The sequence below is a fragment of the Mixophyes fleayi genome, chromosome 4, assembly GCF_038048845.1.
Source record: "Mixophyes fleayi isolate aMixFle1 chromosome 4, aMixFle1.hap1, whole genome shotgun sequence".
Lineage (NCBI taxonomy): Eukaryota > Metazoa > Chordata > Amphibia > Anura > Limnodynastidae > Mixophyes > Mixophyes fleayi.
Genome location: NC_134405.1, coordinates 254984532 through 255012302, shown reverse-complemented (window position 1 = coordinate 255012302; position 27771 = coordinate 254984532). Strand labels below are relative to the sequence as shown.

General features: G+C 41.8%; 1 protein-coding gene across 2 annotated transcripts in view; it reads left to right on the top strand.

Moving 5' to 3' along the window:
* The window catches only part of STK32A (serine/threonine kinase 32A), a 204781-nt gene that overhangs the window by 5974 nt on the left and 171036 nt on the right, over positions 1-27771 (top strand). The window contains exon 3 of one of the 2 annotated variants that reach the window (XM_075209655.1): positions 15904-15953. The exons of the other annotated variant lie outside the window; for it this stretch is intronic. Within the exon in view, the coding sequence (XP_075065756.1) occupies positions 15938-15953 (16 nt within the window). The 5' untranslated portion in view covers positions 15904-15937. The remainder of the gene's footprint in view (positions 1-15903; positions 15954-27771) is intronic. 2 annotated transcript variants of the gene reach the window in all.

Sequence of the window (27771 nt, the reverse complement as noted above, 5' to 3'; positions counted from 1 at the left end):
CTGACTGGTTTCACTGTATTTTTTATACATTTTTTTATACTATACTCAATAAAGATAGTTTTATATATAATGTTTAGATGGAAATCTTTTCTGTTCTTCCTCATTTCCTGATTTTTACACCCAGCTTTCTATTAATTTGTTTTCTCATTAGAAGAGACCACCTTTGTAAGAGCATGACACAGTTGACCAAAATCCATTAATTATCACAGCAAAAAAAACTTTGTCTAATTAGTATGTTTCTAACGCAACAGATAAAAATGAATTTGCTCAAGAACTCTATAGTCTGGTACAAGTATCTTCAGCACTATGAGCTCAGGGTCAATATTATTCCTGGCTTTGCAGAGAGGCCCAACCAGCAGCCTTTAATGGGGCGTTAAATGATACAAACGATCAAGTGAAATAGTATGTTAAATTTAATTACCTTGTTTGGTTACTGCATTTTGTTTTAAGTGCTATACTTTACTTCGAGACTTCAATAACTTATATGCTAGTGGCTTTACCCATTTGTATATGCCACCAGGGCCTGATTATCCAATAGGGTTGCTTTTGAGGGGGAGCAAAATTGTGACAGAGGCATAAACTGAAATTAATTTTAAAATAGAAGAGAATAGTTGTCCTCCAAAGTAAAAAGAAAAGTGCAAGAAGAACGTCTTCACCCTCAGTAGCGCTCATTCACGCCTCTGTTTTGCTAGACAGTTCTGATTTAAATGAAAATTAATTGAGATTTGAAAATGACCAAATGTAAACATTAGTGGGGGTGAAAGAAGCTAGATTTTAAATTGAGAATGAGTTCATTTTTACCTACCACCTATTAGCCTGGCATGGTAGATGAGGGGGGCATTTTGAGTGCCTTATGTTAGGGTGGCCTTAACCCTTAATCAGGCTCTGTATGCCACTCAATGGCAGAACTAGGCAGCGGGAGGGGCGGGAGCAAACATGTGTTTTGGTGCCCACTTATCTCTATGCCAATAGTTCCATAATAACACCTTCTTTTTTCTGTTTTTGTCAGGTTTGCAAAATATGTCCCGCACCAGTTTTTAACCCCTTAAACTCCAGATTCCACCTTTTATCTGTGAACCCCTTGCACACTATATGCCTCAGTTTTTATCATACACATACCTCAGCATATTGTTTTAACCTCACATGTGTTAGAAGTCCATTTTCACACATGCACATGTGCATATATTACCAGTTTTTAGCAATGATCATTTATTTCCAGCTTCCTTCCAGTTTGATGTGCACTAGGGTAAGAATGTGACAGTCAGGCTTTAGTAGAGGGCCTCAAATCCTGCCCAGATCCCCATAGTTTTCCAGTGAGGCAGCTGCAAACTTTATCCTTCCTGACCTATCGCCCCAACCCAGATATGCACCCCATTTCACTTTTTCTAATTTCCAGATATCCATTCGTGGTAAAGGGACCCCAAGAACAATGTAGTATCACATGTGTAGAAAATAAATGTTGCCCCCATCATTAATTATTATTGCCTTGTTAGCAATCAAGTATTCTTGCCCCATAATATAATACAATAATATTGCCCCCTTTATATAATGAAAATTAAAATGTGCCCAAATAAATTAATTATATATTCATTTTGTTCACATAAATAAAGATTTCCACAATAATGCATAAGCCAGTGGAACCTCCTCTTATGCTATGAATGGCAGAAGGTTAACTCAAACAGCATGTTTGAGCTATTAAGCCTATCAGAAGCAGGTTTAAAGAACAGCTGACTCCTCTCTTTTTTTTTTTTTCTGGCAGTTTTGAGTAAACAGACGCCGATTTCAAATCTCAAACCGCCCTGTAGTAAGTGCAGTGGTTTGGAGCATTAAACTGCAAGAAATCTCAGGCAAAGTGCGGCAAGTGCAGACCGCCTCCAAACGCAAATCTTAGTAAGTCTATACCTTAACTTTTAGATCTATGGTATACAGTGGACTATAATCAGCCCATGACAGTAAGTTGATACAAACCTTTCATATTTAAATTCAGAGATGCAAGTTTGATCTTGACAAAAAATGTAAATGACCTGTATGTATTCCAATTGTATTTTTAGAAACTTGTTTAGTAACCTTTAGCTGAATTTATTGCATCTCTCTGTTGAGATAATCAGTTGATGTTATTGCCATTTCATGGAAGGCAGAGATCTCCCAGTTACGTATGATGGCACTTGATGAGTCTAACTTTCCACAATCAACATGTTTTTGTTGCTATCTTTGTGAAAGACCTCAGGACACTAGAATGCAATAAGCTGTAATTATTTTCGCAAGTGATGTTCGATTTAATTGCACGATTGAATGAATGAAGTTACACCATAACATATTCCACTGAAAAATATTCTGTTTTGGACATTTCCGTTAAATGTAATTCTAATGAGAAACTCCAAACCATAGTAGTACGCCACTGTAGCCTGCCCCAGTGGTTGCATTTGAAACTTAGAAGTGCTGGTATGGAACATTAATTTTGAAATGAACAGCTGAGGGCCACCTAGGTTTAGGGGTTTTAATAGAGTGAAATTAATTTTAGATGCATTTTATCACTATATAGTATAATACATGCAGCAAAATTATCCACCCTGTGTCCATTTACCTTTCCTCTGTGTCCCTCCACCTCTCCCTAATGTCTCCTTTGTGTACTTATATTTTCCCTCATATCTCTATAATAATAAAACTTTACAAAATATCTCCCTTATATCTTCCATGTTACTCTTTATCTTCCCCTTATCTGTTTACTTTCTCTGTTCCTATATGCCCTTACAGGGGCAGATTGGGAACTTAAAGTGGCACTGGAAAAAAACCTTAAAGTGGCCTCATGTAGGCGGGACCAAGTCAATGGTAGGTGGGGTAAACACAAATGTGGGTGGGGTTAGCAAATTGTTAACCCTTGCCACATCGGTGGTAGGTAAAGCAAATGCAACACGTAGAGGGCACACCAGTGGATGGAGTACAGGCATCGGTTACATTTAGCGGTGCAGTTTAATCCAGCAGCAGGAGGTTCCCAGGGTTAGCATTAACGTGATAGTAGTTGTGTCTCCGAAGTCCTTCCTATTGTATGAAGATGAAGCCTGACTACTATTATATGGATTATTCCAACTGGGACCTCATCCCTGTAAATCTCCCACTGATTCTAAATTCCACCTAGTGGTATAACAAAAAACAAAACAAAAAATAGGAAAAATCACATTGCCTCTGTCTACCTGTATGGTTAACTGTGATTACTTGTAAACACTAGCATCAGTAATTCCCCAAATGCTTTTTCTGTGTGACTTAAACAAATATACGCCCATGCAAAATGTATTGCAAGACAAACCAGGTATAATATTGCTTTGAATGATAATTTGCCCAGTATTAGTAATAGAAGTACAATACAGAATGTATGGTAATGACCACCATACAATATAGACAGCAAGCTAGTGAGCATCATACAATACAGACAACATGCTAGTGAGCATCATACAATACAGACAACATGCTAGTGAGCATCATACAATACAGACAGCATGCTATTGAGCATCATACAATACAGACAACATGCTAGTGAGCATCATACAATACAGACATGCTAGTGAGCATCATACAATACAGACAACATGCTAGTGAGCATCATACAATACAGACAACATGCTAGTGAGCATCATACAATACAGACAGCATGCTAGTAAGCATCATACAATACAGACAGCATGCTAGTGAGCGCCAGGCAATACAGACAGCATGCTAGTGAGCGCCAGGCAATACAGACAGCGTGCTAGTGAGAGCCATACAATACAGACAACATGCTAGTGAGAGCCATACAATACAGACAGCATGCTAGTGAGCATCATACAATACAGACAGCATGCTAGTGAGCGCCAGGCAATACAGGCAGCATGCTAGTGAGTGCCATACAATACAGACAGCATGCTAGTGAGTGCCATACAATACAGGCAGCATGCTAGTGAGCATCATACAATACAGACATGCTAGTGAGCATCATACAATACAGACAGCATGCTAGTGAGTGCCACACAATACAGACAGCGTGCTAGTGGGCGCCAGATAATACAGACAACATGCTAGTGAGCATCATACAATACAGACAACATGCTAGTGAGCACCTTACAATATCATCCTCATCATCATTAATTAACTCCTTTTCAAAATCATTAACTATTTCAGCAACCCCATTCAACATCAGTAACCCGATTATAATAAACGCCCTCATCCACATTATTAATTAACCCCTACATCATCAATTAATTTAGTTCATATTAATTAACCCCCTCATTACCTCCCTCACCATAATTACCTCCATTAGGGGTCCATTAATTCCTTCACACTCATAATCAAAACCCAATCATCACCCTTGTTCACAACAGTTATTTTCCTCAATTTTCCTCGTTCCTCTCCCCCCTCCCTGTTGCTGATGTACAACCACTTCACAACCACTTACCTGTTGAGGATCTGATTCATCTTCTGTGATGCTGCTGACACACAGCAGTCTAGTGGAAGATGATCCTGCCACGGCATGTGAGGAAGGGCCACCAGGAAGGAGTTAGAGGCCACCAGTAAAAATTTAGGGGCTGTTGAGTTAGGGGGCGTGCTCTGTAGCAATAGCCTGCACAGCCCCAACAAGGAGAGGAGCGGCCAGCCTTTTTTTTCTTTTTATTTTCTCTAACTTTAATAACCGTGCAGCCGCGGACTGCAAACAAATTTTCCCCCCACTCATTGGCATACATGAATGAGTGAAGAAGAAATAAAATAAAAGCAAAGGTGAATTAAGAGAGACTTTAGGTGGCCTCCGTGCGGCCTCTGGAGTCCAACGGCCTAAAACATTGTGTTAGTATCCAACTTGTCTGAGCCCATACCTAAAATTTATGCTGCTGTCCAGCCTCTTCCAATGCTGCATGTCTTTTACCCCATACATAGCAGGGTTGTTGAGTCATACACAAACTGGGTTAATGTTAGTGTGTGAAAAATTGAGATTATAAGCTATACTAGAGCAGGTACTAATATGAATAAAAGCTTACTTGTAATGGAAATTTCAAGTCATTATGTAAAAGTTTTAAAAAAAAATATTATTGTTATGAAGCAAAGGTCAAAAAGTACATTCTTATTAGTGGCTTAACAATTGCTGCAATCTACCCTATCTGCCTTCCAAACTGTCGCACGTCCCATGGTTCCAGGTACGATAGCAGAAAAGGGGAGAGCGTGTGTGGTGGTGGGGGTAAAATCATTGATGGCCCCAGCTCAGGCACTACGTTGGTGCCGAACAGGCCCGGCGCTCCCATTAGGCAACCTTAGGCAGTTGCCTAGGGCGCCGGGACCTGCAGGGCGCTGCTGACTAGATTTTCTACTCTAGTCAGCGGCTCGGGAGAGAAATGCCGCCGCTGTTTTTCAGTGTCCGCGGCGCATCTCCTCACACATGATCACTGACAGACAGTGTGAATAAAGTTCTTCCCGACGCCCCCCTCCCCTCCCAGCATGCATCGCTCCGCCTCCTGTATGAAGAAGGCGAGGAGCAGCTAGAGAAAAAAAAGGTAATCTAATTATTTATTTATTTATTTAGTGTGTTTGGGGGGAGGGGGGGCGGCGAAAATTTTGCCTAGGGCGCCAAGAACCCTAGCACTGGCCCTGGTGCCGAAACATAATAACAGTGTCTTACATTTCCTTGTATATTAGGACAAGACCATTTAGTCAGAAAGTTATTTTTCATTTAAGACTGTATTCAACCCCCCTCCCCTCTTAGTTCCGCCACTGTATATAACCCATCTGTCCATTACAAAGGTATGGGTTCTGATGTGTTTTGATTTGTTTGTGTGTTGTTTTACTTCATAGTGTGAGCAAACGTTAATGCCAGTATGCGAAGACGGCATGAATTTTCTATCTCTATATGCGAAACTGCATCTCATGTCCTGACAAATCAAATACATTGTAGTCTAAAATGTACTGAACCAGTAATGCCCGTCATATTCATCTATAGAGATGCTGCTAAAATATCCTGTTGTCTGTGGAGTCTCTTAACAGCTGGACTAGCTGCAGCATTCAATTGTACGAAATGCGAGGTCACAGACCATTACTTTTTAATGTTCAAAATTGCTTTGGAAATTCAAAAGAATGGAACATTTATTAAGGGAAGAGTTAACGGTTCGCATACTTTCTGCTGTTCAGGGCACATTTTTTATCCACATTACTTGACATTCATTTGTTAGTTATAATGAAAAGTACTACTTTTCATGACTAGGGATTTGTTTCACAGGGAACATTTCTACTAGTGGCCACAATGTCAGTACAAACAATGCATAGACAAAAGTTAGAGCCAATCATTTTATCTTTTTTTTATGATGCAATTAGACAAGGTTGTGATTTTAGGAAGCATATATTTTATTTTAAATAGATTTTTAAATTATTATATTTGTAAATATTTGTCCATGTTAACCAGACCATGACAGCATAGGCATTACCCATGCTTCTCGAATTAATACCTTTTCCTCTACGAATTCCCTGGCAACCCTGACAAATGGGTTAATACTCTACTCTGCGGAGCATAGAAAGGAAATAAATTACTTGAGCTAATATAATGTGACTCCTCCCCTTTTTTCCCCCTGTCTTGCCCAGCTGACTAGGCAGAGTGTGTAGTAGTATATTTGTCATTTTTTTTTCTCATGGGGACTTGCCTGCATGCCTGGATCCAGAGTGCCTAGGTGTTGGGCCATAGTCGTTGCTACCCAGGGGAGGGGGTACCCTGCCTTTCCCCTCTCTGGGCTGCCACATTACTCCATTGATAAGAGGGGCAGTTGCAGTCTTACGGATATTAAACTGAGGCTGTATGTGAGACGTGGCCAGTGCATCATGAAAAACACACAGTACATACCTCTGGGTTTTACACCGGATTACATGGCAGTAAATTTGAATTTCGACCTCAACGCCTGTTGTGTGTCAAAAAGGAATAGACCAGGAGTCCACCCGAAAAAGGCGACTAAAAAGTATGGAACCAAAGTAAGCCCCATTAGTTATTGTGTTTTTTATATGGTTTTGATTTTTTTTAAATGAGAGAGTTAGTTTATTTTTTATTCTTTTAGTACCTTTTATGGAGCTTGTGGGAAAGAAAAAGGTCTGCAGACATGTTATAGGATTTGTGGAGCTTGTGATAAACATTAACCTACTAACTATTCAAAGCCTCGTGTGTTTGGATTGTACCTCACATTATGAAGGATACAGGACAGCCACCTGAGAAATTTAGACTCAGTGGACTAGATGAAAACAAGTTTTGCAACTAAGCAGGACTTGTGTGCTCATCAAAGTGTTAGTAAATTCATGTAACATGTGAGATCAAATATTAGTGTGTGTGAACTTTTGTAGTCCTAGGGACAAAGAAAGAAGATTAATAACCAATGACTCTGAGTGGACTCTGCTCCAAGAGACTGTGGTAGGGGGTATGATATCCAATTTTATACAGAATTGGATCCGAACTACCTAGTATCAGTGAGTAAGGGACATTGTAGCCCCAGGTTACAATATAGAATCTAGAGAGATTTCAGTATAGGATCCTGCTCTCTCCAGTGCAAAAACAAGCATTAAGCACAGCCACTTCTGGGAAATGAGTAATTTCACACAGATATTTTCTACAGGGCCATCTTTTCCATTGGGCACGATGGGCAGCTGCCCGGGGCCGGGGGCCCCATAGGCACGGCTCTTAATGAGAATAAATAATCCTGCAAAAGAATAAAACCTGCAAAAAAACCTACAAGGGTCACTGAGCAAGTACATCTATCTATCTCTATCTCTCTATATCTATATCTATATCTATATCTGTATCTGTATACATCTATATATCTATATCTATATCTAGGGGCCCCGGTGCACTGCTTTGCCCGGGGGCCCATAATGTTGTTAAGATGGCCCTGATTTTCTAACAGCCATAGATTTGCAAGATGCCTATCTATATATCCCAATAGCATCCCAGCATGATGTGTTCTAGATCGCCACTTTCAATTTTCGTCCCTACCATTCAGCCTCTCAACATTCCCAAGAACATTCATCAAAGTGTTGGTGATACTAATGGTGTAACTAAGAAAGTGAGGGATCATGGTCTGGATGATAATTTGGAAGCAGGAAGATCATCAGTAATATTTCAAAGAACTGACAAAATTATCACTTTCTTACATAATTACCAATGGATCATCAGAAGAGATAAGTCATCTGATAGCATCACTGCAATTATAGTTACTAGTCTTTCATATACACAACAGAGGACAAAGTGACTATCTCAAAGGAAATAATTGACAAAATAGTGTTGCTTCTAGGTCGACCAAATCCTTCAATAAGAGATTTTCTCCTTGTTGTAGGTATGTATGCATCCATAATAGGAGTTATACCATAGGCAAAATAGCACATAAGAACTGTGCAACTAGAATTACTCACATGATGGGATCACAGATAGGAGTCTCTGGATCAGAAAATCAAACAGATTGTCAGATAATGTCTCAATTGGTGGATGGAACCCATAAGGAGAATCCAAGCAACACCCATCTCAGAACCAGAATATCTTCCAGTACCTAAAGTTGGTGGACAGATTTGAACTCGCCGGTGGTATAAGGTACCTGGAGTCAAGATAAAAGCGAGCTGCATATAAATATCCTAGTAATGCAACTAGTTTGGAAAGCAATTATGCATTTTCAACTTTTCTTACACTATGTTCATCTCAAGATGTTCTCGGACAACCAGTCAGTGGTTATATTCATAAATAAACATAAAGGTACCAGAAGTTAAGTTATTATGAAAGAGCTAACACCTGGCTGAGTGGGATAGTCAAAAAAAAAGAAAGAAATCAGGACTGTCCCAGCAGAATCAGGATACTTGGCAGACTATGCTGCGCTCTCCTACCTGTTCTTGTAGTTTTTACTACCTGCGTGTGCTGGTCTCTTAAACTCAGTTGCTGCTTGTCTGGATCCTGGAATATTGGAGTCCTGTCTGGTAAAAAGGGATATGGAAAGTCAAGCAGTGTGTGAACCCATTTAGACCTCCCTCCGGCAACCACCCCGGATGTTTCTTATCTAGTATCTGTTTTTTATATAAATCATGAAATTACATTACCAGTATTTTGCTCACAAGCGGAGGATAAAGAGGAGGAGCATCTACATACAGGTGAGAGCAATCTTCATATATCTTCAAAGAACAAACAAACTGCAAAAGTATCAGTTTTATTTATTTACTTCTGGATCAAGACAGGAGGTATCCACTATCAATATATACCCTTGCAAGATTGTTTCATGAGGTCAGCAAACAGGCATATGAGGAGAAATGGTCTGGCGGTTCCTGACATTGTAAATATATATTTAATGAGAGTAACTTATTGGGCTCAAAGGGCACAAGTATTGTCAAGTTAAATTTAGAAAGCAGCAGGAAAGTCTAATATTCAAATTTACAAAACATTATATGCTTGATGTGACACCAATGAATGAAACTCAGTTTGGAAGAATTCTTCAGACTAAAGATCAATAAATAATTATTTTGTAAATTAAATATGGTGTCACACTAACCCCATTTGTATTTTCCCAGACTATACATATCTCCAGATTAATCTTTGACAGACCCCTGGGCACTCTTCTTTCCCCAATACAACTTAATTCTCATTCATCTCCCTTGTCCTAAAAATACTAAAATGTGTATGTGCTGTGGAAACCCACTCAAACACGGGGAGAACATTCATCCTAGGCTTCTCACTTGGGCTCATAACTTCACAATTTCTGGTCCTGTTGACATTAATCACAAGACATTATTGGTGACTCAGAATTAATTTTTACCTAACCCAAATGTTTGTTTTTTTTCTCTCTCATTTTGGCAAGCTAAGGTTGGTCCTCTCCTCTCTTTTCCTGTTTCAGTGATGAAGTTTTGGAGGGTGTTTTCCATTGGACAGGATGGTATTCAGAAGAGGATCAATCAAATCTACAAACATTTAAGACCATTTTATAATCCTATATGCAGGGCCGCTTTCGGTGGTACGGGGGCGCAGTGGCGCACGCAGGGGGGGTTTCTGAGTCTCTAGAAACCCCCCCTGCGCTAACTGAGTGGCCACTGTTCTATACAGCAGCCTCGGCGCTGTCAAAGAAGCATCCGCGGCGGTGCTGTATTGTATACAGCACCGCCGCAGATGCTTCTTAGACAGCGCCGCGGCTGCTGTATAGGACAGCGCTGGCGAAACTGAGCTGCTCCCTCTGGGGGTTTTTTTGGGTTGGTCCTCCGTGCGCCGCTGGGGCGGGGTACTAATGTATGGGGCCCGGGCTCACCATGAACACGGCTGCACTGCAGACCAGTTTTTTTTTTTACTCTTGATGGTCTAGAGGGAGTGCGATGCACACAGCCTGTCCCTGCAGGGGCTGTCACATTGCATAATACTCACTACAGCCACATCATCCATTTATAGAATATTGTACTACAGGCTGTATTGCAATATTCTATGAATGAGTGAGTACTATACAATATGACAGCCCCTGCAGGGACCGGCTGCTTGCACCACATCTCCATAAGATAGTAGCGAGATCCCAGTCAGAGTGTGACATCACAAGTCATGTGACTGCAGCAGTCACATGGTACAGCGTGCTGGGGATCTTCATGTTCTTGTGCTGTCATTGAGAAAAAGGTAAAAAGAAGAGGGTAATATGATGGGGAGGGTGGGTGTGTCCAGAGGAGGGGCCCTATATGTGTGTGTGTGTTGTGTGTCCAGATGGGGGGCCCTATATGTATGTGTGTGGTGGGTGTCCAGAGGAGGGGCCCTATATGTGTGTGTGTGTGTGTGTGTGTGTGTGTGTGTGGTGTGTCCAGAGAAGGGGCCCTATATGTATGTGTGTGTGTGGGGTGTCCAGAGGGGGGGCCCTATATATGTGTGTGGTGTGTCCAGAGAAGGGGCCCTATATGTATGTGTGTGGTGGGTGTCCAGAGGAGGGGCCCTATATGTATGTGTGTGGTGGGTGTCCAGAGGAGGGGCCCTATATGTGTGTGTGTGTGGTGTGTCCAGAGAGGGGGCCTTATATGTATGTGTGTGGGGGCTGTCCAGAGGGGGGGCCCTATATGTATGTGTGTGGTGGGTGTCCAGAGGAGGGGCCCTATATGTGTGTGTGTGTGGTGTGTCCAGAGGGGGGCCCTATATGTGTGTGGGGTGTGTCCAGAGATGGGGCCCTATATGTATGTGTGTGTGGTGGGTGTCCAGAGGAGGGGCCCCATATGTGTGTGTGTGGTGTGTCCAGATGGGGGCCCTATATGCATGTGTGTGTGTGGTGTGTCCAGAGGGGGGGCCCTATATGTGTGTGTGGTGTGTCCAGAGAAGGGGCCCTATATGTATGTGTTTGGTGGGTGTTCAGAGGGGGGGCCCTATATGTATATGTGTGGTGGGTGTCCAGAGGGGGGTGGGGCTATATGTGTGTGTGTGTGTGTGTGTGGTGTGTCCAGAGGGGGGGCCCTATATGTGTGTGTGGTGTGTCCAGAGAAGGGGCCCTATATGTATGTGTGTGGGGTGTGTCCAGAGGGGGGGCCCTATATGTGTGTGTGGTGTGTCCAGAGAAGGGGCCCTATATGTATGTGTGTGGTGGGTGTCCAGAGGGGGGGCCCTATATGTATGTGTGTGGTAGGTGTCCAGAGGAGAGGCCCTATATGTGTGTGTGGTGTGTCCAGATGGGGGGCCCTATATGTGTGTGTGTGTGGTGTGTCCAGAGGGGGGGCCCTATATGTGTGTGTGGTGTGTCCAGAGAAGGGGCCCTATATGTATGTGTTTGGTGGGTGTTCAGAGGGGGGGCCCTATATGTATGTGTGTGGTGGGTGTCCAGAGGGGGGTGGGGCTATATGTGTGTGGGGTGTGTCCAGAGATGGGGCCATATATGTATGTGTGTGGTGGGTGTCCAGAGGAGGGGCCCTATATGTGTGTGTGGTGTGTCCAGATGGGGGGCCCTATATGTGTGTGTGTGTGGTGTGTCCAGATGGGGGGCCCTATATGTGTGTGTGGTGTGTCCAGAGAAGGGGCCCTATATGTATGTGTGTGGTAGGTGTCCAGAGGGGGGGGCCCTATATGTATGTGTGTGGTGGGTGTCCAGAGGAGAGGCCCTATATGTGTGTGTGTGGTGTGTCCAGATGGGGGGCCCTATATGTGTGTGTGTGGTGTGTCCAGAGAAGGGGCCCTATATGTATGTGTGTGGTGGGTGTCCAGATGGGGGGCCCTATATTATTATTATTATTATTATTATTATTATTATTATCTTTGACTTATAAGGCGCCACAAAGGGTCCGCAGCGCCGTACATTACATATACAGAAAACAGAACCAAGACACAACATGATACACAAATATATATAAACACAGGTACATGGGTAAAGCAAATCAGATTATATCTGACAGATAGTGAAAGGGATGGTAGAAATCAGCAGGAAGAAGGCCCAAGCTTAATAAAACAGGTAAAACAGGGCTAGCGAAGCAGACCAAGAGGTACAGAGGGTGAAGGAACAGTAGAAGGAGCACACAAGGAAAGAGGGCCCTGCTCATGAGAGCTAACAACCTAAAGGGAAGGGGGAGACACAAAAAAGGGTGGTACTAACTAGGGGAGAGAGCCAGCACAAGAGAGTTAGGAGGACTGATAGACTTGAATAAAGAAATGAGTCTTAAGGGCACGCTTGAAGCCTTTGAGAGTAGATGCTAACCTGATGGAACGTGGAAGATTGTTCCACAGCAGGGGAGCAGCCCGGGCAAAGTCCTGAAGACGAGAGTGAGAGGAGGTGATCAGTGAAGTAGTGAGGCGGCGGTCAGAGGCAGAGCGGAGGGGGCGGGTAGGAGTGTAGGTAGAGATGAGATTGGAGATGTAGGGAGGGGAAGATTGACTAAGAGCTTTAAAGGTGAGGGTGAGGAGTTTAAATTTAATTCTGTAGGGTATGGGGAGCCAATGTAGTGACTGTTGGAGGGAGACCGCAGAGATAGAGCGGCGGGAAAGAAAAATGAGGCGGGCAGCAGCATTGAGGATAGACTTAAGAGGATCTGAAGAGTGAAGACTGAAGAGGCTATATGTATGTGTGTGTGTGGTGTGTCCAGAGGGGGGCCCTATATGTATGTGTGTGGTGGGTGTCCAGAGGGGGGCCCTATATGTATGTGTGTGGGGGTGTCCAGAGGGGGGGCCCTATATGTGTGTGTGTGGGGGTGTCCAGAGGAGGGGCCCTATATGTATGTGTGTGGGGGTGTCCAGAGGGGGACCCTATATTTATGTGTGTGGGGGTGTCCAGAGGGGGGGCCCTATATGTATGTGTGTGGTGGGTGTCCAGAGGGGGACCCTATATTTATGTGTGTGGGGGTGTCCAATGGGGGGGCCCTATATGTATGTGTGTGGTGGGTGTCCAGAGGGGGACCCTATATTTATGTGTGTGGGGGTGTCCAGAGGGGGGGCTCTATATGTATGTGTGTGGTGTGTCCAGAGAAGGGGCCCTATATGTATGTGTGTGGTGGGTGTCCAGAGGGGGGGCCCTATATGTATGTGTGGTGTGTCCAGAGGGGGTAGGGGCTATATGTGTGTGTGTGGTGTGTCCAGAGAAGGGGCCCTATATGTATGTGTGTGGGGGGTGTCCAGTGAGGGGGCCCTATATTTGTGTGTGGTGTGTCCAGAGAAGGGGCCCTATATGTATGTATGTGTGTGGTGGGTGTCCAGAGGGGGGGCCCTATATGTATGTGTGTGGTGAGTGTCCAGAGGAGGGGCCTTATATGTGTGTATGTGTGTGGGGGGTGTCCAGAGGGGGGGCCCTATATGTATGTGTGGTGTGTCCAGAGGGGGGAGGGGCTATATGTGTGTGTGTGTGTGGTGTGTCGTGTGTCCAGAGAGAGGGCAGTGCACATCATAGCGGCACAGGCTAATGATCTAATTTGCACATTGTTTAAAGTGCAATCCAACACAGACATAACTGTTAAATGAACACTTAATGAATATTATTAGTAGAAGTGTGTCAGGTGTGTACCAGACCAGAAGATATTTGGGACAGTTGTGATAGTAGGGGGATAATGCTTTTCATAGATAAATTTCCTATCAATAATCTGACTGAAGGACTCTGCAGTCACCCTCTTTTTCTCTGAAATGGCTGATAACAGATAACAATAGCTTGTACTGTGCTGCATAGGAAATGTAAATACAATGTGAAATATTGCAAGTTCTGTAAAGGTATGATTTTTTTACTCATATATTATTATCTTTTATATACAGAACTTGTATTGTTAGGGTTTGTGATCTTTTGCAGTTAGATTCCTCTTGAAATCAGCTACCTTATGTGACTACCTCAATCTAACTGGAGTGGATAACAAGCAGAATTTTATTTTCTTGATATCCTCAACTAGTTCACATGATCTTCACCTCTTAATGTCCTTTCTTTGTCTAAAGCCATTTTCAGCAAGATTTTCTTGCCTGTTTCAAGTGTATACAGAAAGCCAAAACATGTGTAAAATAATGCTTTCAATATACTATCATTTAATATTCCCATTCACAATATTTTAGAGTTTATAGAAAGTGACATTTATTGACTTCCCGATTGTTCATTGTATTTCTACATTGTCATTGTGCAATTGCTCTAAGATAATCAGGACCTGATTATGCAATAGGCTGACTAGGCTGCAGCCTAGGGTGCTGATCTTTAGGGGGGCAGAAGGAGGTGCAAAAATTTTGGGTGTGGAAAATTGTGACTGCGAGAGGTATAAACTGAAATTTATTTTAAAGACTTAATACAAGATTTTGCATCCAGTAAAGTGAGAAGATGGTCAACTAATCTGTAAAAGAATCTTAAACCATTTTCTCTTTTATCCTATGAGGGACCCTGGATATGCTATAGGGTGGGTTGACAGGAATTTGGGCACTTTTAAATTTTCCACCAGAAATATAAGCTATCCACTGGAGTGGGGGTAAGTGGAGGAGTGGGTGGTGAGGGGTTGGGGAGGGGGGGGGGCTGCCTGTTTAATTTGTACTTGGCCCCACAATTTCTGATGACAGCCCTGCCTATATGAATCGCTAGAAGTGAATAATATATAAGATAATATTAGAAGTAATGATCAATGTATAAGTGATAAATAAATAGTAATAAATAACTATGAAGAGATAAATAATAAGAATAAATTAAACAAGAACAACAGCCTGTGGGGTGGCCCACCGCAAAGCCCATCATCCCTGGTGAAGACCATTTTCGCCTCGGAGTCCGTACCATCTCGCACTGACAGATTGTTTGTATAGAGGCCTGTTAAAAGTGTTTCCAAGCGGGAAATGCTGCTTCGTCTAAAGGTTTCATTCAAGAGATCCTATCTCCTGTCAGCTTGCTTGTCGAAGTTACTGTTCTGTGAGCTTCTTATTTAGTTAGAATTATACTCTAAAAAGGAGGAGCAGTTGGCAGCTTCACAGGTAAGAAGCTTCTGGCTGCTGCCCCTCCATGTCACACTAGTCTACTCTCAGTGTGGGTGCGCCACCTGGAAAATAACAACAATGAATGAATTATATCACTCATATAGTGTATTCTCGGGGTCCCCTAAAACCTTGGTGCCTTAGGTTCACCTAATGCATGGAAGTCCTGTAATATTCATACACTGCAGAGATTCCAGAACAGATGCATCATGCAGGGCAGTAGAAAAAAATTTAATTCAATGGCAATACTGGAGTATGCAAAGTGGGCGTTCATTTTACTTAAAGGTGCCACCAGCAGGCTTGCAGTGGAAGGCCTGCTCTACTGATATTAAACATGGTTCTGTATTTATTATGATACATGATTGCATTGGTTATGCAAGGATGGTGCCCTTCACCTAAAGCACATTGATATAGCTATCCAATGCTCAAAAAAAAAAGAAAATGTTATTAAAAGCAACAATAAGTGCAAGAGCACAATGCCGGTATTTCTTATTTTTTTAAAAAGCTTTTTTTAATTTGCTTTTTAGTTCGCAAGATCTTGTTGGCGAGGTGTTCTCTTCTATGATTTCTGTTTCCTGTGAGTAAAATATCTCTGTTCAGTTATTTTAATCATAAATGCTCAGCTTGCTGTCTTTTACATTTGGCAATTTCATATTTTTTTTTTATAATAATCTTGCATTTTTGCTGATTCAGAGCTGGCACAAAAAATAATATATTACCTAAAAGGCATCGGTCGTAAAGCTGCCATCTGGTTGTACATCATCCAAGCAAGTCCAGCTACTGCAGAGTTTTACATTTGTACTGCCTAAGAGACACCATAGCTAATCTGGAAGTCTGGCCTAAAGCTGGTTGGTCAAACTTATTAATTAACTGTATTTTGCTACTAGCAATATGTGCAGAACTTAATTGGACTAAAACTGCAACAAATAAAATCTTTTACAGGAGGTTGCAGAAATTCTGTGTATTCAAGATATCTTCTCTATTAGATATACTCAGAGAGGGGAGAAGCCAAGGAGCATTTGTATTATCCAAGTGATGATTCTTATAGTTCCTAATTACCAGCATCTCATTTGGTTATCTTTCCTACTCCCCCAGCAACCTTTCTTAGGTGAAAGAGGAGATATGTATACTATATAATACTGATATCATATATTTATAATAGATATGCTCAGGCTCGGTTTCCCGAGAACCAAACACACCCGCACTTAGCAGATCCGAGTACTTTCGCGCACCCTCAGAATTGAAAACGAGGCAAAACGTCATCGTTACATCATTGAATCTCGCGAGCTTTGGATTCTATAAGTACCGCCCTCCTCTGCAATCCAGCGCCATTTCACAGAAGGACACAGAAGGGGTAGCACAGTTCTTGGCAGTCTCTAGTGCAGTTGGGTATCGTCATAGGTAGAAAAGAAAGAGGAGGAGTAGCAGTGTTCTTCAAAGTCTCCAGTGACATTCAGGAGAGCTCCATTGCTAATTGTCATTGCTGAAATACAAATAATAGGTCTGGCAGGCTTGATCTTCTAAATCTGCAGTCACATTGTACTGTGTTATATAGGTGACATACAAAGAGGAGAGCTCCATTGCTAATTGTCATTGCTGAAATACAAATAATAGGTCTGGCAGGCTTGGTCTTCTAAATCTGCAGTCTTTATTTGAAAGTGTATGAAAATAATATTGTGACCTGCGAGGTGGTCAAAATTTACTGAAAATGACTTGAATTTTGTGTTATTGAGGTAAATAATAATGTAGTGGGGAAAAAAATATGTGATTTATAATAATAATAATAATATAATAATAGATAGCCTAGCACTAGGATAAAAGAGCATATTGGAAATCTAAGAGTGAGATATGAGTTATAAAGCATATCCAAACATTTCAAAGAATCACATTTATATGACCCTAGTTAGCTTAAAGTATGTCAGCTAGAAAATAAAATGTTAGATGCTATGGATGGCAGGAAACTATGGAGGACAATAGGTTTTTGGGATTAAAAATGGAAAAACTATGTATTATGCAGTCTTAAATATTGACCTTGATTTCAAATGTTTTTAAGTGACTAATCCATTTATAAATCTTATATAAGTATGAAATAATATATTTTCTAATTACCAGTGTTTTTTTGTTTCATTTGGCTTTTGTATTGGAATATAAAATGTATAACTTATATTTAATTATGCAAATATTGTGAATTGTATCTATGAATAGCACATGGAGTGTTCATTGATATTGGTATATAATCTATGTACATAACTTTCTTGGTCTCCAGGTATGTCCAGATTTCACTGTAGAAGAACAAATCCCTAATCCAAATGTAATTTATCTGTTACAAATAGAAAATGTTTTCATATTTTACTAACATAACTCATGTACTTAGTGTTTGTTTTAAATTCATGTTTGTTTTTCTTTCTCTTGTGTGTGGTGATTTTTTTTGTTGTTAAAAATAGGTTTCATTTTTAGATCAATATTTAGTGTTGATTAATGTAGATTTAACAATTAATAGATCATTTAAATTTCACCACACTAGGATCCATTTTTTTTCAGAAGCCATTTAACCTACTATTATGTTTTTGGACTGTGGGGGGAAACCAGAGCACCCAAAGGAAATGCGCACACAAACACTTGGAAAACATGAATTTTAAATAGGTTTTTACACTGATTGTTAAACTGTATTTCTTGAAACGTTTGCATATTACCTGTATCATGTGTTACAGACTTATTGCTTATGCGATACAGTTGTTTTCTGATATCCCTGTTCTGGAAGACTGAGGCTTGATAGGAAGACCCTTTGGAGTCCTAATGAGAGAATCAATTTCCCTATGCAGAAGGGAAATTCTCATTCATCAGCTAAAGTTGATATTGCCCATTGTTCAGTGATATTGGAAAAAAGTGCAACCATCAAAAAGTTTAAAATGTATAATTCAAAAAAGCACAGGAGGTGGGCAAAATAAGACAGATAGATCATGTTTCTTTTGAATAAATGTCACCATTTGGTGACCCTGATCTTGCTATGTGCCAAGCTCTATCTGTACTGTTACTCATGTTGCTGTATTGTCTAACGAGGGAAATGTGGGTAGTTTAAGTGCAAATAGCGCAATGGACGATCCATGTGACAGGCACTCAATAGCACAGTTTGTCAAAAAGTAATGTAAATGTTTCCGTAGACAGAAGCTTCCTGCAGAAGCTTTTAATGAGTAGAAGCCAGTGCAGTAGATCATACTTGCCTACTTTTAGTTTACTGGGACATCCCGGAGGAGGGAGTGTGGTGGGAGGGGGCAGGGTGGGTCGATTGCATCATTTTGGCAGCGCCTCACGATGAAATTGACATTCAGGAGCAAAGTGGGCATGATGCGGAAGAATTGCCTTTCTGGCAGTCCGAGAGACCTACCCGGAATTTGGGAGTCTCCCGGACATTCCGGGAGAGTAGGCAAGTATGCAGTAGATTCCACAGTCCTGACCTCTACAATACTGCAGTATTACTGCCTCAGATTCCCCTACATCTGTACCGTATTGTACCTTACCTCGCTGTGACTGATGCATTATAGACTCTCTTAGTTCGCATCCCTGCATTAAGGTCCAGTATTTGTCATTGAGCTCAGTCTGGCAGCAAATCAAAATAAATGAGCTTCACAGCCAGAATGTCTGTATACTGGTGAGATGTTGAGTCTCAGGAGGAAGATAAGTAATGTGCAGGGAGGATGGGGTGGAGAATGCATTGCTATAGGCAGGGTGTGTGTGTGTGTGTGTGTCAAGGGAGAAGGAGAAGAAATGTGTTTATACAGGAGCTGTCCCATCGCCATCTCAGGATGGCAGTAGCAGGGGGGGATACCTAAAGAAAGAATTTATTTCAGTAAAGCAGTGTTTGTGTTTTGTAAACTTTTTATTTGTTTAACGAATCTGGTAGCCCTATTCCAGAATTCTAGTGCACATATATAAGTCGGAAAGCCAGCTCACGCATGTGCAGATGGACCAAAGCTTGTCTGATGAAGCGGTAAGAGTCTCTTACTGCTGCTATCCAATATTGTCAGGAAGGAGAGCATCGCTCAACTGTCCCTGCCAAATGTTACTGTTAAATTGGGGAATTTAAGATTTTCTCATCGATGAATAGCAATAGAAAATGTTTCATTTCGTCTATTGTGCAGCGTTTTACAGAGAATGTTTAATCATTCACATCCTCATGTAGTCATATCAGTGCTGTTGGTTAACTGTTTAAATATGGGTATTCTTCATTTTTTGTGTAGCTAAGAGTGAATAATAAAATAAACAACATTTAAGCCATGAATTTGTTGCAGACATATTTTTTCAGAGGCAACAAAACCTTTTTGTACTTGTCTGATTCTTATCATTTTTTTAATAACCAGGCCGCACAGTAGTCATTTCCCTTGACTCACACTGCATGTTTCCTAATATTCCTGATTGTAAAATAACCCCCCTCAGTCTGCTCTAAGCACACCTAATTCTCTCCTACTTCTCTTACTTCTAGCAACAACATGTCCATTTTATGCAGGGCCGGACTGAGACTAAAAATCAGCCCTGGCATTTAAAGTACACAGGCCCACCTCTGTTCCAGATAATAATAATAATAATAATAATAATAATAAAAAAAATAATTACAGTACTTTTTTCAAAGATCATTGTATCATAATCAGAGAGGTATGCTTGAGGAACAGCCCCCTTATGCCTCCTGTGGCTCTCCAGTTTATGTGGAACTACATGTCCCAGAATGCCCCACAATAGGCTGGCAGGTATACTCAGATGTCTAGTTCCACAGCAGCTGGAGAGCTACAGGGTGTTACTATAGGCTTCTGTGGATCATCTGTTTGCTGTCTGTTACCTGCCCTGTGCTTGGCCTTCTCTCTGTATCACTGCCGTGTCCTGTGAGATACAAATGTGAGATACAAATGTATTTTGCGCAGAATAGGGTGCACCAGTATCTGACAATGGTATGTACAGGACCGGCAAGAGAAATTTGGGGCCTGAGTCCATTGAACTTTTGGGGCCCCCCTCTATAGATGAGTAGGAAAGAAACTGTGTGCCAGCGCACAGCGACGGTGCAAAAAGGGAAATTACCACATGTGTTGTGGGTGTAGGCAACATGGGGCATTGATACATACATTATAATAAAACATTACATTTATGATGCCCTCCCAGCTACATCACGCCATCACCCATTTACATTATGACACCCCCACCCCACTGTACCTATCTATGCTTCTGGTGCTGCTGACATCCATCAGGGAGGGAACTTCCTGTAGAGTGAGCAGAGAAGCTCTTAGTCTCACAAGATTTCCAAAGCTCCTGGGCTTTCTCTGCTAGCTGTGTCCTATCCACAGACTGAAAGCAGCTATCCGCTCTCTCCTGCTAACAGAGCTGGATTAAAGCTTGGGGGGCCTGGGGTATTTAAGACAGGGGGCCCCTATTATGTAACATGGTTATCATTTTAGACAAATACATTGGCAATTCTATGTGCACTACTGTTAGGTGCACACAGCTCTGTCTTCACAAGCAGTACTGTGTGAAGTGGGACATACCTCCAAACTGTCCTTGTAGTAGGACCAAATCTCACTAAGCAAGACAGTCACCAAAATTCGGGACTTCCTGACCAGATTCATGACAGTTGACAGACTGTCCCTGCTCTCTCCTACCTGTTATTGTCACTTTCACGACCTGTAGCTGCGGGTGTCTTTAGTTACTGCTTGTCTGGATCCTGGAATGCTGGAGGCCCTGTTTGGGAAAAAATAAGTACATGAAACTTAGAAAACGCCAAACAGCCCTAGGGGTAATGTATGAACCTCCGGATTCTTCAACTCCGCCGAGTTCAGCGTCTTTAGCGCTTAAATTTAAAGCGGTGCTGCCTTGTAAAGGGAAAGCAACGCCGCTTTAAATTTAAGCGCTGAAGACGCTGAACTCGCCGAAGTTGAAGAATCCGGAGGTTCATACATTTACCCCCTGGTGTTTAATCAATACAACCCATGTTTTATAATTAGGTCTCCCTCCAGCCCCAACATTAAAATATTAGTATTCACATTTGATAAATAGATCCATTTCCCTCCAACCAGCCCTGACATTAAATTAATAACATACACATTTAATAAATAGACATATTTTCCTCCAACCACCCCAACAGTAAATTAATAGTGTTCCTGTTTAATAAATAAACCTATTTATCTCTCTCCAAACAACCCCTATTAAATTAAATAGCATTTACATTTAATAGATGTAACTATTTCCGCAACCATCACTGCCATTAAATAATTCATATTCACATTTAAAAGATAGGTTATTTTTTTCCCAAACAGCCCCACTTTCAATTAATAGCCCCCAAACCACCCCAGCATTAAATTAAAGGTTCAATCACCCCATCTTAAATTGATAGGCCCCACTATTAAATTAAATTGACCCACATCACCCCACAAATAAAATAGCACCAATGAAATAATTAGCCCCCACCTAAACTCCACCATTAAATTAAAAGTCTACCTCCCACATTATATTAGCAATCTCCCCCTTCCCTCATGCCTAAGTGTATGCCCCCAATTGATATTAAGCCACCATAGAGCCCCCAAATCATATTATGCTATGCAGTAGTGCCCCAGTGCTTATTATGCCACAATAGTGCCCCCACATCATATTATGCACAATAGTGCTCCAAATTATATTATGCCACACAGTAGTGCCCCCAAATCATATTATGCCATACAGTAGTGCCCCAAATATATATTATACCATACAGTAGTGCACTGACTGCAATGCCGGGACCCGCCCATCTAACCATCGGCCCTTCTGGCATTTGCCAGAAGTCCAGATGGCCATTCCGGCCCTGATTTTATGGTAAGTCCAGTGGTGTAGCAAGGAGCCATGGTTCCATGTTTTGCAGTGGTGGGCCGGTGGAGTGGGTGCAACCAGCACACAGATGGCGTGGCCAACAGAGGAGGCATAATCAGCATGTGGGAGGTAAGTTGAGCAGGAGGGTGTTGAGATGAATGGCTATCATATACAGCCTCTAAAGACTCTTCACTGCTGCTTGATGTATGCATTAATCCCTCCAAAAAGAGGCAGTAGTTCTTATTTTTGTTTTAATTCCTTTTCACTATTTTTTCGGTGACAGCTATTAAATATTTATTTTTATGTAGTCCATATAGCACAAAGAAACAAAGAACCTCTCTATGTTATTAAAGTAAAACAAGATGAGTTTGGCTCCCTGTAATGTCTTCTAGTGTTCAGATTACATGCTCTGCCAATGCTATGCCCTTGGCCCAGTTCATGCCTTTTTGGCAAACTGAAAATTAGACTGTTTTTCACTGTGTACAGTGGAATTTGTCGTATGTGCACAATGATTGAATTATGGCGTATTCTGAGGTGGCATATGCTACTTAAAAGAAAGGCTGGGTTATTTAATACTAGCACCCCACCTCATGCAAAGATTAACAAAGGCAGGGCAGCTATGCTCTTTCTATGTGGAGCTCCTCCCTGTGCATATGTGTATGTGTGTGTGTATGTATATGTATGTGTGTGTGTGTGTGTGTATATATATATATATATATATATATATATATATATATATATATATATATGTGTGTATATATATATATATATATATATATATATATATATATATATATATATATATTATAATATTATAGACTTCCTGCTTCTCCCTCTTCATTTTGGATTCCCTGCCCTCCCTTCCCTGAATCAGTATCCACTGGTTACATTGATTTCTTTACCATGTGTTTTGTTTCTCTGTCTAGCTTTTTTTCTATTTTCAGATGAGGACACGGCTTAGCGATACAGAGCCATGGTTGGTGAGCAATGCATTGGTGTTGTAGGGTTTGGGAGAAGTTGGGTCACGAAGCCTTGCCCCCATAATTATAATGGCAGTATGTGCTGATGTTGCCTTTTCAGGGGGATTCGGTGCTTACTTTTCCAGGGGGCCCTAAGTGAGCCAAAGGAGGAGGTGGAGAGACTCTGTGTCCCAGGAGGCACCGGAGGGTGCAAATGAGCCCTCCTTTATTTATTGGTAGTGTTGTTTTTAGCTGACAGACGCTCTGATTGTCTTGCCACCAATTTTCAGCAATCGGTTAATAAAGCTGTGACCTTTGCTTTTCCAAAAAATAAATGGTTGTTTGCCATTATTTGTTACCTGGTCATTAATTTGTGTGCACATGTAGGGTATGTGATGGTTTGAGATAAAGACCCAAACCATTAACACTTGCGTGTATATGTATATATATATATATATATATGTCACTGCAGATGAAAAACGTCTTATTTGTCATAGGCAATTGAATTGATTCATTATTCTACATAGCTTACATAGGTTTCTTTTCCTGACCCGCTTGCTGTATAGATCATTTAAAATGATCAGTAAAGCTTAAACTGTAAAGTTTTATACAGCAAAATATTTTTTTTTTCTCGTTTAGTTTGATCATCAGAAGGGAATATTCCTTTAAGTCTGAATCCTGTCAGGCAGCTTGACTGCCCATTAAATTGTCAACATTATTGTAGCACATCAGCAACTATATTAATGTGCTGATTGCATGTCGGATTGATTACAAAATCTGCCAGAGCAGTAATCAACATAACTAATGTGGTACTCTAGTTCACAAAGCAGTTTCTAAATTTACCTACAAAAGTCAAGTTTAAAATACCTGTCTTGTGCTAATTCCTTGATCTGGTGTTCTATTGTTGGCATCGCTTTAAAAAGCGGAACACCCTGGCTTCATAAATCTGCTGCCTAAAATTATTCTAAATTAAATTATTGTAGTAAGGTAGCAAATCACCTCTTAAAATTAACTGTGCCATCAACACTGTTTAAAGTGTAAGGGTAGATACATACAGACAGGGGTGAAACTACCAATGCTGCAGCTCATGCAACTGCTATGAGGCCCAACAGTAAGTTATTAGCCACTCTAGAGATCCCTGTCTTGCTCTTCAGATTGGGGCTTAGCTTGATCTTTCAGTTCTAGCAAAGAGTAAATGGTGTTCCACTCGGGGTTGGTGTGAGTTAAGGGTGTAAAAGGCAGCCTCCCCACCTCAGTGGCACCTCACCCTCTGCTTCTTACGTAGTGTGGGATGGGGGTAGGGCAGCATCTTCTATTCTTGGGACTGTGGTGCTGGCCTTTGACACCATACCGTTACGAGCAACGGTTTGCTCTGCCTTCCGATTCCATGTGTCCCGGCTGCCATAGCAACAGCTGGGACATCCTTTCCCTCTCCTCCGTTCCAGGTGGCACCAGGGAAATGGCCGGGACGTTTCGTCAATTAGTGCCGTTTCCCTGCAACTCTGCAGAATTGGGCACAGTAAGTAATCAGGCTACCTCCTGTCTTGCTAATTAATTAGGCAGCCTCCTGTGGCTGATCCTTGGCCTGAATCCTGATTAGCCATTGCCAGTATATGACAGGGAGGGCTTAGTCTCCCTGCCGGTTATAGCGTCCTGTTGCTGATCTGCTCTGTGACTATCCTTGTTGTTCCTGTGGATACTCTGCTAAACTTCTGTTGGACCTCTGTTGTGACTAGATAGAGATGGGCGGGCTCGGTTTCCAGAGATCCGAACCCACCCGAACTTCGCCTATCCGAGTACCGAGCCGAGTAGGCTCGGTACTCTCCCGCCCGTTCGGTATCGAAATCGAGGCAAAACGTCATTGTGACGTATTCGTATTTCTGAGCTCTGTTTTTGCGAGATTTGAAAAGAATAAATACCCACCTCCACAGCAGTCTATCGCGATTTGACAGAGGGAGCGAGCAGGGTTAGGTCACAGGCTGTATTAGAGCAGGGACAGAGCAATAATTGTACACCTTATTCTTTGTATTATTCTTTCATTTCTAATCTATTCAATGCTATTATTAATTCAAATTCTATTAGCAATTGTTAGAGCAGGAAGAGAGGAGGATAGAAGAGGCTTATTTTTAAAGTTGTTGCACTACAAGTGCTTTAGGGTGTCCCATATTCCCCAGTGTGAAACGCTAATTTTTCTGGCTGACAAAAAAGTCATATTTGTCAGCAGTATCTATCAAATACAATATTTTGCACTACAAATGCTTTGGGGTGTCCCATATTCCCCAGTGTTTTACACTAATTTTTCTGGCTGTCAAAAGTCATATTTGTCAGCAGTATTTCTACTATTTTTTGCACTACAAGTGCTTTGGGCTCATTACAATGGATTCAAAGCAGTCCACATATGAGCAGAATCAGCAAGCAGGTGCTGGCACCAGTCCTGATGGTAGTGTTCCCAGTACGTCATCTGGTAAAGCCGATGTAAAAGTACATAGTCTTTTTAAATCAGGAAAAAAAACACACACCCAAAATTTTTTTACCGTGTTGAAGCGAAAAAGAAGTGTAACTGAGGAAAGTGCCGATAAGAAAAAAAAAAATTGCCAACATGCCATTCTACACACGCAGTGGCAAAGAAAAAATTAGGTCTTCGCCTTTCTCTATTTTCTGCCAGATCTAAAAATGTTACTGAGCCTTCTTCTTGTAAGGTCACTCGTGAGCAAGCAAGACCAAGTAATTTGGAGTCTAAAAGGGGTGCACAACTACTGTTACATGTGAAAGGCGAGCTGCAAGAAAACAGTAAGGCATTAGAGGATAATGTATGCTCTGAATCAGAAATGACACCAATCCCTGTGGAGAGTCCATCCACCAGTGGTATGTGTAATTGTGAGCATTCTGTTAGTGACAGTGTACCCATAAATAAGGGTCCTTTCAGTAGTTCTGCTGATGTGTGCCTTAACAGCCCGAGTGTAGCCGGTGATACACCAATTGAGGATGCCACTTTGGAATTAGAAGAGGATGAGGGGGAGATTTGTATAGACGATGAGGGCAATAATGATGATGTTGAGGAGGATGATGCAGACAGATACCAAATTTCCTTTCTCAATTTCTGTTTATATTCTAGACTCTATAATGGCTGAATAGTTTTCTATTTTACTCCTAGTGGAGAGGGGGCCTGATGCGGACAGATACCAAACTGCCTTTGTCCATTTATTTTTTATATTGGTGAGTCTATGCAGGCTGCTTCTTTTCTATTTAACTACAAGTGGAGGGGGGGGGGCAATAGAGACTGAAACCAAACTGCCTTTGTCCATTTCAACTTATATTGTACAGTCTATAACGGCTGAATTTTTTAGTATTTTCTACAAGTGGAGGGGGGCCTAGAGAGACAGAAACCAAACTGCCTTTGTCCATTTCTTTAGATATTTAACTGTAAGTGTAGGGTGTAATATACACCCAAAGATGATGGCTGCATTGCCAATATGCATACATGGAGAGGAAGACAATCTGGTTTGTGTGTAGAATTAATGACGTCCTACCAGGAATTAAACTGTTTTTTTCATAATTATATAGCTTTACAATTACATTACTTAACCAAATTTAGTCCTCCACCCGTTTCTTGGATATTTTATGCCCAAAAACATTGATTTTTAAACAAAATTGCAAAACAAAACCAAACAAAACCAAAACCAAAACACGCAAGGGCGGTTTGGCAAAGCCAAAACACAACGCTAATCCAGATCCAAAACCAAAACACGGGCGTCAGTGAGCATCTCTAGTTGTGACCCTCTGCCTGTTTCTGAATGCCGTGACCAGGGGCAGGCTGGGCAGGGGGGCAACTGGTCTTATAGTGTGCTACTTTGGGCTGGGTCACTGGGCTGCATGCATTTTTTTCCTTTAAAATAGGCTGCTGAGTCGAGTCTTGCCCCCAGGGCTGAAATTTGAGCCCTCCCCTGGCCGTGACCTTTGGTTTGTACCTTGGAACTCCCTGCTTGTTGCCAGCCCCTGACCCTTCGCCCTGCTATGGACCCCTGACCACAGCCTGCTTCTGACTATCCGCTCCTATCTTAGCTACGGCCTTCTATCACCAGCTGCGGTATTGCATATAAGCTTCCACTACACAAGAGCTTGAGACCTGGGGGCATCCAAGTACCTGTGAGCACATAAAGCTCTACGGGAAAGGCGGCTTCTATAGGTGAAGACCACTGTCACCTGTTCTGCAAGCTTATATCAATAGCCAAGAGCCTAGCCAGGCATCACATCCCCAGCGCATTAAAGCAGCTTCACAGGTAACAAGCTGCCAGCTGTTGCTCCTCCATGTCAGCAGCTGGTGCTCAGTCGGGGGGCACAATGACAATAAAAATACCTAATGAGTGATTGTATCACTCATTACTCATTCAGTGTTTTAGGCATTGCACATGATCAGGAGACATCTTGAGCGATGAGATTTTATTGCTGCCCCTTCACAAAAGAACAACATATCTATGGAGTTTATTGCCTGCATACAACAGTTGAAAAATAACACTTGGGGGCATATTCAACTGTTGCTTTTTCCCGCAGCGTTAAAAGCATTACTGTTATTACGGTAATACTAACTCGGATTTCAGCTCGCAGCTCCCTAAG